Raw genomic sequence first — 19,163 nt, forward strand, 5'->3', positions numbered from 1 at the left:
GTTTTCTTATCCCTCTACTGCCATTCTCGTGTTCATTTCAGCCTCATTATGGCATGGCCAGAAACTGCCCATCTGTCTCTGAAATGACTAGGTCAACAGCAACATATAAAAGCTGATTGCTGGTACATAAAATGACAAATAACAAGACAACTTTTACCAAATTGTCCCAGACTTCATGTTGCCAATTTAATAGATTTGTTTTTGCAGCAGTTTCCAAAGTTTGCATCTGACATGAGCATGTTATATTCGTGGTACAGTCATTAAGTTCTAATATTGAGCGCATAGTGGCGTTGTGGTGCACTATAGCGCATAGGTGACGCCATGGTATGATACCTTGTCAGTTAGTCTCTCGACCCAACAAGAGACAGTTGAGTGCATGCACTGTAAGCAGAACTACGGTCTTTGTTGTGACGGTGATTTGAATGCGCGCATCGGAACTCGAGTATGTTGCAGTTTGAGCAACGGGCAAACGTCACGTTCTGTCAGAAATTAGGCGAAACTACTACAACCGATCATAACTGGAGACGAAACATGGTGTTTCCTTTACGATCCGCAACTGAAGCGACAATCCGCCACCTGGAAAACGCCATTATTTCCACGACAGAAAAATCCGCAACAAGACAGGTCAAAAGGCAAGGTGATGCTTTAACAGTTTTTTTTATTCAAATGGAATTGTTCACAAAGAACTCATCCCACAAGGTGCAACTGTAGACAAGATCCTCTACAAAGAGATTCTTGGCCGTTTAAGCAATTCAATTCGTCGTAAGCATCCTGAGCTTTGGCATAGGAATAATTGGCTGTTGCTACACGACAACGCTCCTGCACATCGCTCCATCCTTGTCCAAGAGGAACTTGCAAGGCAACAGGTCGCTGTTTTGCCACACCCTCCGTACTCACCTGATCTCGCACCATGCGATTTTTTTTCTCTTTCCCCTCATGAAATCAATCCTACGAGGGCGTAATTTTTATGCGGCCGAAAAGGTCATGACTGCCACAAGAGAAGCCATACGGCATCTTCGTGCCAACATCTTTCAGCAGTGCTTCCAGCAGCTACACCAACGTTGGCAGACGTGCATAGCGGCCAACGGCGACTAGAGGGAGGATGTCGATCTGTTTAAGTGTACGCCATATCACGCGGCATCTTCTGAGACATCCAGATTCTTGTGGGTGCCTACCCTTCAGGCGTCAGTGTCAGAACTTAATGACTGTACCACGTATTTTCTAAATTATAGACATCAGCTCAAAGAATTTGAGTGACCACAAGGTTCCTGAATACAATAAACATGTACAATATAATGTTATGTGATACATTAAAGAAAAAAGAAAGTTAATGGTTGAAGGCAAATATAAGTGGATTAATTGAAATACAGATGATGATGTAATATTTGAAGAGAATCCTTGATAATATTTATAAGGACAGACATTACATAATCAAAAGGAATGTGAAGTTCCTTAAGATAATTCCATGTGAATTTGGAAAGAAAACCTCTACTGCCAAACAGCAAACCAATGACGGATCATTGTTTAAGAGGGACGTTGTACTTTTGACAAAGATAAGGAAGACAAGGTTTATATATGGACTTCTTCTCAATATCAACTTCGGTGGCCTGATTTAGGTTTCTTTCGTAACGGATAGTAGGGTCAAGAACAAGAGCCCGTTTTAAGCATCCATTAATAGCAACAATGTCTGCCTGTCTAAAAGAACCATCTGATGATACACAATGCACTTCCTCATGAATCTCCCAATTTAAAGTTTTTAACGATTTTGCCAAAGCATGTCGTACATGATGATGTCTAGCATTGATCAGCAGCTCACCTTTAGGACATTGTCCAAGCACGTGTCCAAGTGTTTCAAGCTCGCTAGTCTGGATGACAGCAGCGGGTTGTGCTTAGAGTTCTGCCTGGTATTGCACAAACCGCCGAAATATTGCTTGACATTTGTAAAGAATTGGTCCATTCTGAGGAAGATAGGCCTTTTCGATTGCTTACCCATGAGTTAGCCTTGGAGAGATCACTATAAACAATAACCCCTTTACTGTTTGTGCAGCGATAACTTCAGATGCTGACTACTTGCTGATTAAAGTCACACATTCTTGCAGCACATCAAACAGTCACCAATTCATTTCCTGACTTGCAGATCAAGTACAAGTCACTGTCAAATCAATTGACGCATGCACATTAAAATACTTGTGTTGCACAGTTATCCACTGGACTGGCTTTTGTTTTTCCATGCTTTTCTATATTGGTTATTTAAATATGTTGTCAAATTTAATTACGTCTTCAATATACTACCGTACTAAATTATTTTCCAGTACATGAGTGTTCTTGTAGGGCTGGTTAGAAATTAGTTTCAAACTGATCATGCACAATAGTTGAGGCTGAAGCAGTTTTTAAACAGCTGTCAAACAATCATAAACTTGCTGCAGAAACAAACAATGTTTTGCACAGGAAAGCCCAGTGAATTTTTCAGTTCTCTCTCTCTATATGTGAATGTTGTACTCACCAACCATCTAGTCTGATTTTATTGCTTATAAAATTACTTCCTTTTGTCTGGTCTGAAAAGTAATGTAAAAAAGCTATTTATGAAAACCTAGCAATCTGCTTTTCGCAACATCATGATACTTTCTCTATACTTTACACTAAGGGTAGATGGTGAACAAATTATTGTATATACGCAAATACTCTGTGTATATTTTTTCCGGAATTTAGCAAAGAAAAAGTGGGGTGTGCACATTATTTGAAACACAAATTACAGCCAAATTTCTTTTTTTAATTTTCTCCATTAAAATTAGGGTGCGTGGAGTATTTGCATATATGCGATATTTTGTGGACCTGCAACTTACAAAATAAAGACTGAGGAATGACCAAACAGAAAGAAACATGGATGCCCAGGGGGTTGAACCCACACATTTTTTCAATAGACTAGTTATACATACATTGGCTGAAACTGATCAGAAAGAGGAAGGGTCACTGGCTGAGAAGAAACTGCCTATTGAAGGACGTACTGGAAGGAATGGCGAACGGGAGAAGAGTTCGTGGCAGAAGAAGAATCAGATCATAGACGACATTAAGATATATGGGGAAACGAAGAGGAAGGCAGAAAATAGGAAAGATTGGAGAAAGCTGGGTTTGCCGTGAAAGACCTGACAGAACACTAAATGAAATTATATACATTGGTAGCATCCATAATATTACAATATGGAGACCACATTTACTTTGCAGGAAAGAGTAACAGTGCAAAATTACAGGCTATAAAAAATAATTTTTTTTAATGTTGTCCATTGACTGGAAAGCCTGCAGGTACAGTTCTGCAGTGCTTGCGAAAAGTGACATAAGTCAGTTTCCACAAACCTTTTTTGATAATTGAAGCTGGAACAACGTTGTAAGTTACAAAATTTTCATTCGGCATGTTTCCGTGTAATAATGTTGTATGTCATGTTACCTTGCTATACTCCTCGGCTTGCAACTGTCCATCAATGCAGTACGTGAAATTTGTCCACTCAAAAGTTTGTTACCCCCATAAGAACAACGTTGTACGTGTACACATTTTTGCAGCTCCTGTAAATTTTACCAAATGTAACTTATAATGTTGTTCCAGCCAACGCTTCAATTTATTGACAACTTACATTAGTTTATGTCGATTTGATTTTTTTCTGTATGAATTAGTGTAATGGGAGAAATACTTATGTATTTTTTTCCAAGCGAGCAGATGTTCCGTAAGTTGTAAATTAATTATCAAAAAAGGTTTGTGGAAACTGACTTGTGTCACTTTTCCGAAGCACTGCAGAGTAGTTGTATTAAATGCGAAGAAATGACAAAATCTAAAAAAATTCTGAATTTACAGACCATTAATTTTATGAATTTATATTAAAAATTTGTATTTGAATAACAAAAGTCTCTCCATTATGAAGTCCTTTGATATTTTGTAAATTATCTTAATTTATTGCATTTCCTAACAGCCGCATTTTATGCAGACTTTGCAAAAAAAGACCAAGGACTCTATGGACAGAACAAACATTTTTAGATAGCGTGAAAGATATTACACAAACACAAATTAGAATAAACTATTGGCTAAAGTTAGATCAGTTGATGAACACTCATTAAAGTAGACAAGTTCCATCCTGTGTTTCTTTTGGCGAGGACGATCATCCTGCTGTTAAATTTTGTAATGACAGGCACAGAATCATATTCTGTGGAGAGAATGGCTAAAGCATTTTGTCTCTCCTAATACAGAGTGCAATGTAGGAACATTTTCACACTTTCTAAATTTGAAAAATAACTTTCAGCTGTTGCAATTTATATGAGTGAAAGTATTTTCAGTAATTTTGCAATTTAAAATGTCCACGCAAACTTTTCCTGACCAAAAAATTCACACTTGGTGTCACACATCTTGAATATTCATAAATTATTAATTTGGTATACATTTTATATTCTGTCGTAAGTAAGCTTATTCCTTTTTTAGTTCGTACACTCAGGTCTATTCTCACCCTTAAAGAATGGTTTTAACATTGTCACTGGTCATTCTGTATGGATAAAGTTAATTCCATGTTTGTATTATCTATTACTGTTTCTTTGTATTATAACTGTGAAATAAAACATTCTCAGTTAAAATAATACCAGACAATTTAGATTTAATATGATCCCTACATTACAAACCTACAAATTTTACACTTACTTATTAAACACCGTTGAACACACCTGTATTAGGGAATAAAGAAAAAACAATTATGCGCACAACAATTTATTGCATCCAACTTTAGAAATTATACAACAATGTGGTCACTGATGTTCTAAATTAGAGTGATCAGATGTTTTGTTGTGTCTCGTTTGAGTTCTCAAGACATTTTACATCAAATGCAACAAGGCATTTGTACTTGATAGTTCATGGTAGTGTTAGTTGGGAGGCTGGAGGGAAAACAATCTTAGGGGAGGCCGAGACGTAGATGGGAGGATAATATTAAAATGGATTTGAGGGAGGTGGGATATGATTAGACACTGGATTAATCTTGCTCAGGATAGGGACCGATGGCGGGCTAATGTGAGGGCAGCACTGAATCTCTGGGTTCCTTAAAAAGCACAAATAAGTAAGTTCATGATACAAGGATCTCGTTTAGTCAGTCCTTCGTAATTGTTTCCACTGCATATTTAGATTAACTCGCAGAATATTATTCTTTCTTTACAGCTGCTATGCATCTTGCTTAGCATGTGAGAAAGCAGCAACAATTAATCGTACTTTTCTATCTTGAGAAATTAAATAGAATTACAAGCTTTTCTTTTAACCATGAGTAAAACAAATACTATACCACGAGGCAGCCAGCTATGTGCATTTTCACTGTACTTCTGGATCCTTGAATTATTAATACAGAATCAAGATAAGCTGTACCATGGGTAAGCTATTAACACCATGTTAGTAATACTACATGACAAAATTTGTGTTATAAAATTACGACTCATTACAAAGGTTTCTCACATATGAATTTGGGAAAAGACTTAAGGCTCATTCACAATGAAAATTAAACTTAACGTAAGTGTTAATTTAAAAATGTAAACGTTACTGTAAAATCAAGAACATTCATAAACATAACCTCAAAGATACTTGGTAACCATGGAAACATAACAACGACGTCATTTCCTCATATTCTGCTGTATACATCTGCGCTCCACGATTGTGTACTGTTTGCAAATCACGTAAGCATAAGTATGAAAGTTTGGAGTTTGCAAACTTTCATGTTAACATCTAACAGCAATGTTTATGTCAATGTTTATATGAATCATTGTGAATGATCCCATTTGATAACCTGAAATGAAAATTAAACATAACCGTAACATAAACACAAATTTGCGGCCAGGCTACCAAATGGGATCATTCACATAAACACTAACATTACCGTAAAACGTTAACATGAAAGTTTGCAAACTCCAAACTTTCATGTTTATGCTTACGTGATTTTTAAACAGAACACAATTGTGGAGCGCTGAAGTATACGACAGAATATGAGGAAATGGCGTCGTTATGTTTCCATGGTTACCAAGTATGTTTGCTGTTATGTTTATGTTCCCATCGTGAATGATGTATGACTTCTTGATTTTACCGTAATGTTTACATTCTTAAATTAACGCTTACGTTATGTTTAATTTTCATTGTGAATGGTTCCCATGCATTCTGATAGATGTATCATGAGAAATAACACTTAATTTCATACCATTTTATGAGGCTCTGATAAAAATCTGATCACCCTATTTTTAATCCCTTTAAAATTAAGTTTTGATCCAAAGTTGACAAGCATAAGTGGCAATATTCAACAAAATCTGTTTCATGGATAGAGGCAAGCTGAACTGAAACCACCAGAGGAATAATGACAACTGCATTTCAGGAAAAATTCAATACTACTATTCTTTTATCAAAATAAGAGTGTTACCTTTCGTGTTTTTATTCTCTTCATGTAAGATTTCAGCTTATCTTACTTTTGAAGTTAAATATTGTTGTTTCATATTTCCGCTCTGAGTAGTTGGTAACAGTACTTCTTTTTTGTAGGTTATTTTACGACGCTGTATCAACATCTCAGGTTATTTAGTGTCTGAATGATATGAAGGTGATAATGCTGGTGAAATGAGTCCAGGGTCCAGCGTCGAAATTTACCCAGCATTTGCTCATATTGGATTGAGGAAAAACCCCGGAAAAAACCTCAACCAGGTAACTTGTCCCGACTGAGATTCGAACCCGGGCCACCTGGTTTTGCGGTCAGATGCGGTAACCATTACTCCACATGTGTGGACGCAATAGTACTTAGTATGCCGTGATAGATAGCAGTTTGTTTTTGAACTTCATTACAAGAAAACATAATAATGTCTTATTGCTGTGTTTTATAATAGTTATTATCATTTACGTACGTACAGCTTGTCCAAGTCAAGTCTGTGAATTGGGATATCGGGATGGAATGTAGAGGCAAAACACAGTTGCCACATAGGTCACTTGACGCTCAGATTTCAACGTGTGCACATTTAAAATACACTACGGAGCGCACACATTTGTTGTCCTTATCATCAGATAAAGGCAACAGTTACGCTGCCTCCCAGCCTCCCCCCTCATGCAACTTTCTCCACACTTGCCAATCAGAACGCCAAACCTCACTGTCAAGCAGAAATAGAAGTACAGTCTATTTCAAAGCGTCTTAAATTGTTACCGCTCTATGAACTGAAGCGCAGTAGGAAAACTTTGCTGTCATATGAGACTGTACTGGTCTCCTCTCGTTACCGCCTCCTTTCCCTACAAAACTGCCTTCAACTTCCCCTCTCGACTTGGTCAAGCTGTAATTCAGTTTTGCAAAGACAAGCGATTGTCATGGATGGCTGCTACATCTGTCATGGAATCTGACTGGTTCTCACAAAGGTCGGGAATAAGCAGGCTGTTTATGTTCTGTTCTGCTGTGTGTGTGTGTGTGTGTGTGTGTTATTCCGCTTGTGATTGGTTCTTGCAAAGGGCAGGAATTAGCAGACGAACAGCAACGCAGCTTCACGTAGATGTGATGAGGAAGGGGGAATCATGTGGTAGCGAGGCAGCAGTATTGGCAAATCATTAATTCTTAAAAAAAATTATATTTTTCGTGTTGAATAGAAATGCATTTTTATTTTTGCTTGGATAAATCGTAAAACAGCGAACGCCAGTAGGGGAAGTTATCCCCACCCTCACCGCTCGGCACCTCACTAACCTGCTCTCTCTCTCTCTACTGTCTCTCTCTACTATCTGCCCCACTTCGGTGGATCACTGCCTACCGCCTCGCACGTATTTCATATTTTATAACACATCACAACACAATAAAACCAAATTAATGTGCATTTCTGCAATATGTTATGGCAGTTCCCTTGAACATAAATAGATTCATTTTCCCTTCTACCACCAACTCGTCTCGGTAGCCGAGAGGTCTAAAGCGTGCGTGCGTTTTGTTAGGAAGATCGACGGATCGAATACTGCCCTCCGTAAAGTCATAAGAAAAAAAAAAAAAAAAAGGAGAGAGACATGAAGCAGAGAGAAGAGACAGAGGGAAACAGGACGAAGTTCCTCTTTTGCTACATAGATGCCGCATTCACTCTTTTTGTTCCACTTTCCTCCACTAGATGTCACCCCACCCTAAACCCCTATTTCCACTCTTTCCCGCTAGAGTGTGTGGTGAGCTTGTAGGGGAAAAGTGGAAAAGGGTCGTGGGCGGAGCTTAGCGTTTGCTGTTTTACGATTTGCCCTTTTGCTTTAGTCAAGATTAAAAAAAAAATAATTTAAAAACAACTTTTTATTGTAAAATGCGGATTTCACAGCAAAGAGAATAATGTTGAACTGAATATAAAAATACATTAATCATATGTAATAATTATTGGAACTGTGAAATTTCAACGTTAAATGCGGAAAAAAACCTTAAATGGCAGCCGCCTAAAATCGGGGTTCTACTGTAACTGTTTACCATGGCCCAACTATTAAAACAAATAATAGAGATTGTACTGTCTGCCAATTCTAGCTGGCAACAAACTGTCATATAAAAATAAATGTAAGAAAAAAAAAATCAACCTGCCTCTATCTGTGAAAACCATTATGATTCACTTAAAGAATAGAACAATATAGCTGTGGATTGCTGAATACTGAAATATACAGTAATGTCATATTTATACTTTTATTGATGCAGACATTTTAAAATTATTTTTGGTGCAGAGTTATCACAGACAGTGTAATGATATGTAAATAAATATTGAATTGGGATAGTTACATCCCACATACTCCTAGTTTTATAAATTGCACATATGAATGTTCATTAAATGACTAGATTCATTTAGGCAAGTGAGATCAGTTTTACCAACTTGTACATTGAGTGCTTTACATTAAAATAAGTTAGGCAAAGATGGCTAAATCTAAATTACAAACAATTAAGCAATATGTTTCCTCAATATTTTACACCATTATCCCTACTTACATATAAGCCACATTTTCCTTGCCAGAAAGTTTGAATTAAGAAATAACGCTGTAAATATTGAAATATCTGTAACCATCCTGAAATGATTCAAGTTTCTGATACATGAAAGCATGACTTATAGACACAGCACGTGTACACTAAAAAACCATGGATATGTTCTTAACTTTGTTACTGCAACATAAAATTTTATGACTGCTGAAATACATTCACAATGTCATGGGCACTTGTTTAGTACAGTAACAGATATAGATCTCTTATTTTTAAACCATACCTCCTTTCCTAATGTTCTCCTTTACTGTAGTATTGTAATCCTGAGTAAGTTTGTATACCTTTTCTTTAAGTGGTTCATAATCTGTTTCTGATTTCTTGGAAGCAATGAACTCTTGAATAGCAAAATTATTCTGCTCCAGTTGTGCCAATTTCCGTTCCAAATTGCTGAGCTGTGCATAGGTCTCATTTTCATTCAGTCGTTTCTGGAATAAGATTCAAACAAATATGATATAACTTTGTTTGAAGTATTTGTAATTAAAAAGGGGAACATTCACTATGTGTATTAAAGTGTCCAATCTCTTGTATATCTATTTCAAGTGAACACATTTCTTTTTAAATTAGACAAAGTAAGTTTCCTTCAATTGTTACTCTGTTTGTGTAATTAAGGTACAGTCACATGTCACTACTTTTGCAGCGATGGAGTACAAAAAACTGCGCAACTTTCATACTATGATGTGTGAACAACGGTACAACCCGAAAAGTAGCGGCTGCCGAACCTGCTGCCCGCTACTTTTCCATGCTGAGCGCAGCTTAAAAGTAGCGACGTGTGAACAGGGTTCTCAGGGTTGCAGCCGCAGCATTTTTGATATCGGTTTTGTTGAAACATTTGCTGCGGATGCGACCAGTGTTGCCACCCAAATGTGCCAATGATACTTTTATTGTTTGGATGTATTTTAATGTTAAATGTGATGAAAATAAATTATTTGTAACAGTTATTAAATGCACAACACAGTCTGAGCATATTTGCTGACGATATAATTCACTTTTTTAATTTTCTGTAGCATAGTTTCAAATTGGAGGGTTGCCAACATTGATTACGTGAATATGCTGTTGGTTATCATTTAAGTATATAGGCGTTTTTATTAAAAGATTTACAGTAAAAATAATGCCAATTTCTCAATACTAGTTAAGACAGAAAAGCAAATTATAGATAAGGAAGCTTTCGCATGAGTTTCTTAATAATGCGAACTTAAGCACAAAATGTATATTGAGAAGTCAACACGGAGATGGAAACCTGTAGCATGACTGGGGCTGCAAAAGTAGCGCCTTGTGTGTGAACAGACTCACAACCTCCAGTTGCAACTTTTGCAGCACTCGGGTTGCGCAGCACGAAAAGTAGTGTGCAGCGCGCTACTTTTGGCTTACGTGTGAACACGACACGCAACTTTTGCAGCTGCAGTACAAAAGTTGAGCAGCAAAAGTAGCGACATGTGACCGTACCTTTAGAATATATCAATGTTCTTGTATGATGAAATGCGCCTGGTGTTCTGTCTAGCCTGCAAAACATTAGGGGTCACCACTTCAAGTTCGAACATTTGGGCATATGCTAGACATTGACACATGTTCTCTGATGGGCTGAATATAAACCAGTTTTGCAGTTCTCTAATACCTATTATTATTGATTATTTACACTAAATTTATTGTAATTTAGTTACTTTTCTTATTTACGATTATATCCAGTTCATAATTAAAATTATATTATATGACATCGATTTTCAAGAATGATTTTTTTTTTCACGAATTTCTGCTAATTGAGTCAGAGAGTTAAAATTTTTATAGGTACGAACAAAACTTGTTCTGTAGACACATTATACAATAATGATTTATCGTTTTTCCCATTTTTTTCAAAATGTGGAAATTTTTTGCATTAAACACAATTATTTTTTTTTTTTTTAATATTACTGAGTGTACAGTCATCGGTTAAACAATTCTATTATTATTATATATATATTTTTTTTCGTCAATGAAACTTTCAAAATAAGTACAAAATTAATGGCCTTGTCTTTCACGTTTCAGCATGTGGAACGCAAGGCTGCTCAGCTGAGAACAATGAAAATGTGTGTGTCATGCATGCACAATACTTAGTTTCGTTACACACTAACACAATAAGAAGAAATGTGTAAAAGATATGTACCACATTTTCAGCAAAAGTATGTGACAAAGACTAACGAATAATGTATTTTGAAAATTTGGCAGCCAAGAGGCCTGTCATGGTGTGCAAATAAACAGAGGCCTGATGTTTTTGATATTCACATAACACCTTTCTCCATCTGGAGTGTAACCAGTCTTACTAATACCGGTTTGTTGTCAAGGTCGGCATATTCCCATCAACGGAAATCCTTCATGCGTTAAATTTGAATTACTGAAGTTTTCTTCCATGCAATGATTGATAAAGTGATTTACATGTTTAAATATAGACTTTTTCACGATTTATACAGGATGTAACTAAAATGTATGTCAAAATTTTAGGGGCATATTTCTCTCATATAGAGGATGAAAAAATGTCATATGAACATTTATCCAAAAAACACTTTATTTCCTTTCACAGCCATTTTAAAAAAATTATGATTAAATTGTATGATGGATGCAGTACATTATGAAAAAAAAAATAGTATATTTAAATAACGCTTTTTTCACGAATGTAAGTAGTTTTATTCACTGACTTTAATGTATTTTATTCACCATTTTACAGTGTCACTAGTTATAGTTGTGAAATTATTTATTACATTAATCTGTGTTTGTTATTGGAAAGAATAGTTGTAAATTCGTTGTGTGCGTGGAACTCTTTAATTATATTGATGAAATCTAAATTCAAAAAATCATCTCGCAAATTCTTAAGATTCCCTGCAGATTGTACAGTTTCATTTATACCACTCAGAAGGCCTTAATTAAGGATATGCTAATTTTAAATAAAATCTTTTATTTATAAGTATAATTTTATAGTCATCTTCTAAGATTCTATTTTATAATTGATAATCAGTGGTGCTTAATTATTACTTTTTATTTTTATAACAATATTCATATTTAATTGATTATATTTGTTTGCTATTAATTTCCGGATCCTTGTAGTCATCCTTAATTAAGGCCGGACGAGTTATTTCTCTCTCTCTTCCTCTCAGATGTTTACAGGGTAAGACGCCAGTTTTTCTGTCCTGACATTGTTCCAAAAATGAGGTGCAATACTTCTGATATCTTTGTACTGAACTGTTGGAAATGAACAGAGATAGGGGAAATATGAACTAAGAGATGTACCTGTAGATTTTCATGTTTCATCTCAGCTTCCAGAAGAGCAAGCTGAGCTGGTCCCTTCAACTGCACAAGAACTTTGCTTTCTTCATCCAACATTGTCCTTTTCTCCTGGGCGTGGTCACGCAAAGAATCTAAATCAGATAATGTACCCATCTCTGACTGCATATTATCCATACGCTTTCTTAGAGTCTCCATCTCAACTTTAATCTTCTCTTCAAGAGCTTCGACCTGGAGAACAGAAATTACAAGAATAAATGACAATACTGAGCAAAGCTGTTGTGTATTCAAAGTGAAAGCTTTCTACAGCTTCTATCCTCTAAATCTATCTAACCTTTTGCAAATTCTGTTGTAGTTGTTGCTGTTCTTTTGATAGGCCTTCTACTGTTTTTCTGGATTTTTCAAGTTCTCCTTCTTTAAAGGCTAAATTGTCCTTCATAGTTGCGAAATCATCCACACTTGGAAGATGACCAGAATGAGCCAAATTGCGACTCATTTGCTGCAATGCTGTTACAATGCTGGATTCCAATTCTGTAATGCGGGCCATCTCTTGATCACGACTTTCATCGAAGGTTGACAGGAACTGCTCCATAGTTTCTTCTCTTCGGCGAAGCTCCCTGTATTTCTGGTGGCGCTCACTTTGACTTTCATCCAGGTCCTGAACAAAAAGAAGGATCAAATATCTTTTATCATTAAGGTACTCATCTACCCTTAATTTTTAATTTTCTTTCAAAAAATTGATCTTTTTTTTTTATTTATTTTTTTTTTCATCTGAAAGCTTAACTGTCTAGTTTTAAAAATACATCAGTTTTGTCTCTATGATGTTTGGTTCATTAATTAGCTGAGTTTTTATTGGCTGGAAACACTCTTTCTTTAAACCGGAAGTGCAGTTCTGCAAGTGTCAAATCATCTCATTCTGTCAATTTTATATATATTTTGTCATAACAATTCGAATTAGGCGTTAGAATTTGACTGTATTATTTTTCATACAGTCAGAAAGTTCTGTATTTGGTTTTACAATTTTTCATACTTTCAGGATATAGATAATTTTTCTCCATCTTCAGTTTTACAGTATTTTATAACATTAATGTTAACACAAAGTCCACTTAGAATTTTTTTTGATGCAATTTAGAAAAGTTTATTGATTTCTATTATTTGTATTATACAATCAAGCTTGGAATTTAATATGTAACAATGTTTAACAGACTGACAATAAAAAATATATTGATTTAATACCATGTTACAAGATATGCTAATATTAAATTCATAATACTAAATACAAATATTTACACATAGAATACTTCATAAATTTTACAGAAGAAACAGTTCGTCCAAAGGGCTGGATTCAGGAAGAGTATGTAAACGCTCATTGCATTTCCGCGTTAAATAGCAATGCTTAAGCGTTGACGCAAATAAGTAGTGCAAAGGTGATCACCAGTAATGGAGATCAAAATTTGGCCGATTTGAGATACCAAAACTTTAGCGTCATGACTCCAAGGATCGAAGGTCTCCACAGCAAAGGGGATAAAGATATAATTGTCTAAAAGATGAGCATATTTATTGACTTTTTTCTTTTCTTAGAATTGAGATATTTTCATCATATTTGAGCTGATTAACGTACCAGCAAAGTGCCAAACTACAAACAGTGTCCTACTGCTTAAGAAAGTTAATTTAAAACGCCAAAATTTTAATTGTTTTTTTTTTTTATGTTTGAAATTTAAAAAAAATAAAATTATATTTTTTCCTTAATGGGATAAGATAGGCAAAATCTGTTTTCACAGTGTATTCTGTGTTCTTTTAGGAGTAAGACGGTGAAAGAAATTTTGTTCTAACATAAAAACTGTGGGCCAAAGACTAAAACAAACAAATTACAGTTTTTGCTTTAAAAAAAATCCCCCCCTCCCTCAGATCCCCAAAAATATTTGAGAGGTTTATTTTGTGTGAAAATCAATTTTCTATCAAGTAATCAGGGAAAAAAAAGTTTTTTAAAAATTGGATAAAAACTCTCAAAGGTAGATAAGCAGCACAAAATGAAAGTGGAACACAGAAACTTTCAGATTGTAAGCCAGACTAAATGCTGCCAACCAAATACAATTAAAATACTTTAATTATTATAAGTATCAGGTATAAAAAATTCTGACTCTCAATTTCGTAATTTTGAATTTTAAAATTCACCCATGTAAAGGCTGGTTCACAATAAACCGGAAACGAGAATCGGAACGAAAACGAAAACGGTAAAATTGTTAAAATGTGTACATTTAAATGTGAGCATTCACAATTAACGAAAAGCTTGCCGGAGCCCGGGATCGGGAACGGAGAGTTGGCCAAGTTTCAACTTTGGCGTTCACGTTTCCGATCACAGCCCACTAGATTCATTTTAATGCCATCTAAAAGCTATTTTGTTGTTGTATATTTTGTAGCAAGAAGACCGTGACATAACCTATGCATTATTTTGTTCTGTGCTGTGCATCATGGCGCAAGTTTTATTTGATGAGATTCTAATATAGAGTGTTGAGGAAAATCCTCACTTTTACGATAAGTGGCGCGCCTCGTATAAAGATGAGAAAATGAAGGAGAATACGTGGCTTTCAATAGCTGCATCTTTGAACACCGATCGGAAGCAAATCATATTTTATTACTGTATTGGTTGCATTACACATTACATATTCACGCTTAAATTCAATAACTACTGTTCTGATCATTTTTGTTCTATTACAAATGTTTCTTCTCTAATTATTTTACGTTATGGTAGACTAAAATAGGTTGTGATAATAAAGATGCATGGGCATATTTATAGTACCGTATCTAATGAAATGTTTCAGTTGAAATTTCGAAGTTGGTTAACCTGTGTTTATGTTGGCTGCCTTGTACTCATGAGAGAACTCCATTGGTCAATTATACACAAATAACATCAGAATGCGTAATATCGACTTTACATATCGTTATTGACATACATATCGATATGCATAGTCGTCTACGTTCTCGGTTTATTGTGAATAAAAAATTTTCATATTCATGTCCTCTGCTTCTCGTTTTCATTCTGGTTCTCATTCCCGGTTTATTGTGAACCAGACTGTCCAAGGGAACATCCAGTAAAAAGAAATACGAATTAGTCACACAAAATTATCAAATCACAATATCATCAGTGCTTAATTTTAATTCATCGATATTATAGTTAAGTTAAGAACACAGACATGGTGAATATGCAAGTCAATGTAACAGACTTCATCTGAGGACAATTACAGCCCTTCTGACAGAAAATTGTCAAGCGTAAGTACCTGCTCAATTTGATCCAGTTCATCCCGTTTCTTGCGGATAAGATCGTGAATTTCTCCTATTTGCCGTTCCATCGTAGCCATTTCAGCATTATCATCCTTAACCCGCTGTAGTAATTGTTCTCGTTCCTGGGCTGGGGTGGACCTCGTCTTTTCTTCCTCCAGGAGAGATTCCCTCTTCTCTTCAGCTTCTTTCAACTTATGGTGTAAACGTACTGTCTCTTGCTTTACCTGTTTACAGAAATAATATTTATATTTTACTTTCAAACAATATAAATCTGATTTCGTAATGATATAACCAATTTAATACCATGTAGGAATGTATCAATATTTTGAACTGCAGTCTATATCAGTGATATTCATAGGCGGAGAGAGAACCGTTTCCTTGGGGGGGGGGGGGGGAGCAAAACCGTAGAATCCCCATATAACGGGGTTACAGGGGACATAATTTATCTCATAGCTTGACTGTGATACAATATATTGGAATATGATTACTAAATTTTCAGAGCATGTTTCTTATAATGTTACATCCAAATCCGCGATGTTTTGGACTGAGTTGTATAGGACTTGAACTCTAGGTCTGCTACAAATTATAATACAGCATAACTTTAAAAAATCTCCCTCTTTTTCTCTCTCGTACAGAAATACATGCATACATCAATAAAACTACGTAACAGTGCTAACAGACTTTTTTATATGAAGTTTACCTTCCTGAAAATATCATATAAAATATAAATACTATTTTATTTAATCTCGTCTTTAAGTTTACACATTATACCAGGATCACTTTTATTTATTCTGCAATGTTGTGCAGTATGTTATTCATATTTCTCCAAGTGATGGCCTGAACATCTGTAGATTTCTAACACATGAGTACAGGTTGTTACAAAAGAAACATTACAGTGCTTTCATTCCTTAAATGAGGTATGGAAATTCTAATACATTCAAAAATTACAAATAAATATTATAGTCCAGACACATGATCTGGAGACATTAATTTATCATTTTAAGCATACAAACTTAATCCTAAACAAAAGCAAAAAAGATCTTTTGAATTCAAAATTTTCTGAAGTCAGTACAAAAAAAAAATGTTAATGTTATGTTTTATTTAACGACGCTCGCAACTGCAGAGGTTATATCAGCGTCGCCAGATGTGCTGGAATTTTGTCCCACAGGAGTTCTTTTACATGCCAGTAAATCTATTGACGTGACCCTGTCGCATTCAAGCACACTTAAATGCCATCGACCTGGCCTAGGATCGAACCCGCAATCTTGGGCATAGAAGGCCAGTGCTATACCAACTCACCAACCAGGTCGACGGAAAAAAAAAAAAAGTTTAGACAAGTTTGGGGGGGGGCAGTACCCCCTATAACTCCGCCTATGGTGATATTAAAATTTTTTTTTTCTTTTTTTGTTTTTTACCTACTCCCGAAGTAGTTTGTACATAATTCAAATTTTACGTATTTCATACTCTAGGTACATTTAATATAAATTACACTCAAAATAAGGTATTGAATGAAAGAAAGGAGAATCGGGCTTTTGAATAATTGATGACGTATATATATTTTCAAAGTCCAGAAAGGAGGCACTGTGCATAATCAGGGGACGAGCGACAAGGTTCACAAGTAAACTACTAGCTGAAGTAATAACATTCATTCTGTTTCGTTGTATGTCATCCCTAAGTAGCTAGAACAAGTGCCAGAGAAAGGAATTTAGTGTAAAGAAGTAGTGCGATACAGACTGTAAAGGAAACAAAACAAAAGAAAGAAGAAGAAAAAAAAAACAGAAAAGGAGAGTTACAATTATCTCAGCAATAAAAATGGTTAAACTAAAGATACTGTAATTTCGGCAATAGATCATTCTAATAGATTATTTCTCCACCTACAAATTATATTTAAGTATGAATTTGGCCACATTTCAATCTAAATCCTTCCATTTTATGTTTATATGAAAATGTCTTTCACCATACTTTCCTTATACAGATGAAGCAAGTTGTATAGACTAATCTAAGAACAGAGCCATTGTTCACGGTGCATCATGGGGAGTTGGTCTACGCTACACCCGCAATAAGATAAGATGATGATTTGTTGGGATGCCACAAGGGAACTGGAGTTCTCAGAGAAAATCCTTACGTTACCTGGACAACAGGCTTGCCCAACACAAGTTACAAGTATAAATTGCGGGTATGCCAATGATAGAACCCGGGTCCACAGGATTGTTTTTTTATTGGGTTATTTTACGACGCTTTACCAACATCTAGGTTATTTAGCGTCTGAATGAAATTAAGGTGATAATGCCGGTGAAATGAGTCCGGGGTCCAGCACCGAAAGTTACCCAGCATTTGCTCGTATTGGGTTGAGGGAAAACCCCGGAAAAAACCTCAACCAGGTAACTTGCCCCGACCGGGATTCGAACCCAGGCCACCTGGTTTCGTGGCCAGACGTGCTCTGACCATTACTCCACAGGTGTGGACCCACAGGATTGTAAGTCCAGCACTTGAGCTACTAGACCACCATGGCAGTTACTTTTCTTATATATGACAGCAGATTTCAAATAAATGCTACTTTAAATTAAACCTAAGAACTAACCTGGGACAATGACAACTGATCATCTAAATCAGTTTTCTTGTTAGTAAGAGCATCTAATTCCTGTTGTAGAGTTTCCATTTGCTGTTGCAGCTGATTGTTGCCTTGTTGAAGTTCTCTATAATGTTCCCTTAGTGGAGGACTCATGGCTGCCAATAGGTTGTCCGTCATATGTTGCTCCTTAAAAAAAAAACAAAAAGAATCATTAAACATATTGTGAGCAGAAGCACTATGCCGTCAACTTTTGATATGAAGTACACACAAATCACAATGAAGATTTTGAGCAACTTTCTCCACACTTATCCTATACATTTCAATCTTATTTAAAAAAAAGTACATGCTAACAGTTAAAAGAATTTTTTCAATCCATGAGAAACAAAAACTTATGACATAGTACCTGTTCAATTTCCTTCTCTAACTGGTTTATCTGTGCTTCTCTTTGTTGTCGTTGTGAAAACAGATGCTCTAGTTGAGTCATGGTTTGATCATTTTGTACTTTTAATTCACTGCACTCTGCATCTACATCACTTCTCTCGGTATCAGTGTTTACTTTGTCAACGACCAAGTTGTAATCTGCTAGCTGACCCTGTAACTCTGAAAGCAGATACGAAACTATCAGTGGCGAAGCTGAAGGGGGGGGGGGAGAGAACCCGCGCGCACGCACCCCCCCCCCCCCCCGAGCATGCGCAGGCACACACGCATGCACTTTTCATTAAACTAATGTTCAACAACACAGCCCATTCATAGAACACCAATATAGCGTGACGTATTATTGCGATGTTAAGGTACGGTCACACGTCGCTACTTTTGCAGCACTGCAGTACAAAAAACTGCGCAACTCTCGTACTGCGACATGTGAACAACGGTGCAACCCGAAAAGTAGCGGCTGCCGAACCTGCTGCCCACTACTTCTTCATGCTGCACGCAGCTTAGAAGTAGCAACGTGTGGGCAGGGTTCTCAGGGTTGTAGCCACAGCATTTTTGATATCGGTTTTGTTGAAACTTTTGCTGCGGTTGCGACCAGTGTTGCCACCCAAATGTGCCAATGA

General features: G+C 36.1%; 1 protein-coding gene across 4 annotated transcripts in view; it reads right to left on the minus strand.

Annotated features, from left to right (window-relative positions):
• Positions 1–4,725: 4,725 nt before the first annotated feature.
• Positions 4,726–19,163, minus strand: part of LOC138699453 (intraflagellar transport protein 74 homolog) — a 29,411-nt gene continuing 14,973 nt past the window's right edge. For all 4 annotated transcript variants that reach the window (XM_069825332.1, XM_069825334.1, XM_069825335.1 and 1 more), the window contains 6 exons: positions 18,512–18,708; positions 18,118–18,294; positions 15,533–15,760; positions 12,589–12,912; positions 12,261–12,485; positions 4,726–9,430 (listed from right to left, as the gene is read on the minus strand). In XM_069825332.1, the coding sequence (XP_069681433.1) occupies positions 9,218–9,430; positions 12,261–12,485; positions 12,589–12,912; positions 15,533–15,760; positions 18,118–18,294; positions 18,512–18,708 (1,364 nt within the window). In that variant the 3' untranslated portion in view covers positions 4,726–9,217. The remainder of the gene's footprint in view (positions 9,431–12,260; positions 12,486–12,588; positions 12,913–15,532; positions 15,761–18,117; positions 18,295–18,511; positions 18,709–19,163) is intronic.

Source organism: Periplaneta americana, chromosome 5 (genome assembly GCF_040183065.1).
Source record: "Periplaneta americana isolate PAMFEO1 chromosome 5, P.americana_PAMFEO1_priV1, whole genome shotgun sequence".
Taxonomy (NCBI): domain Eukaryota; kingdom Metazoa; phylum Arthropoda; class Insecta; order Blattodea; family Blattidae; genus Periplaneta; species Periplaneta americana.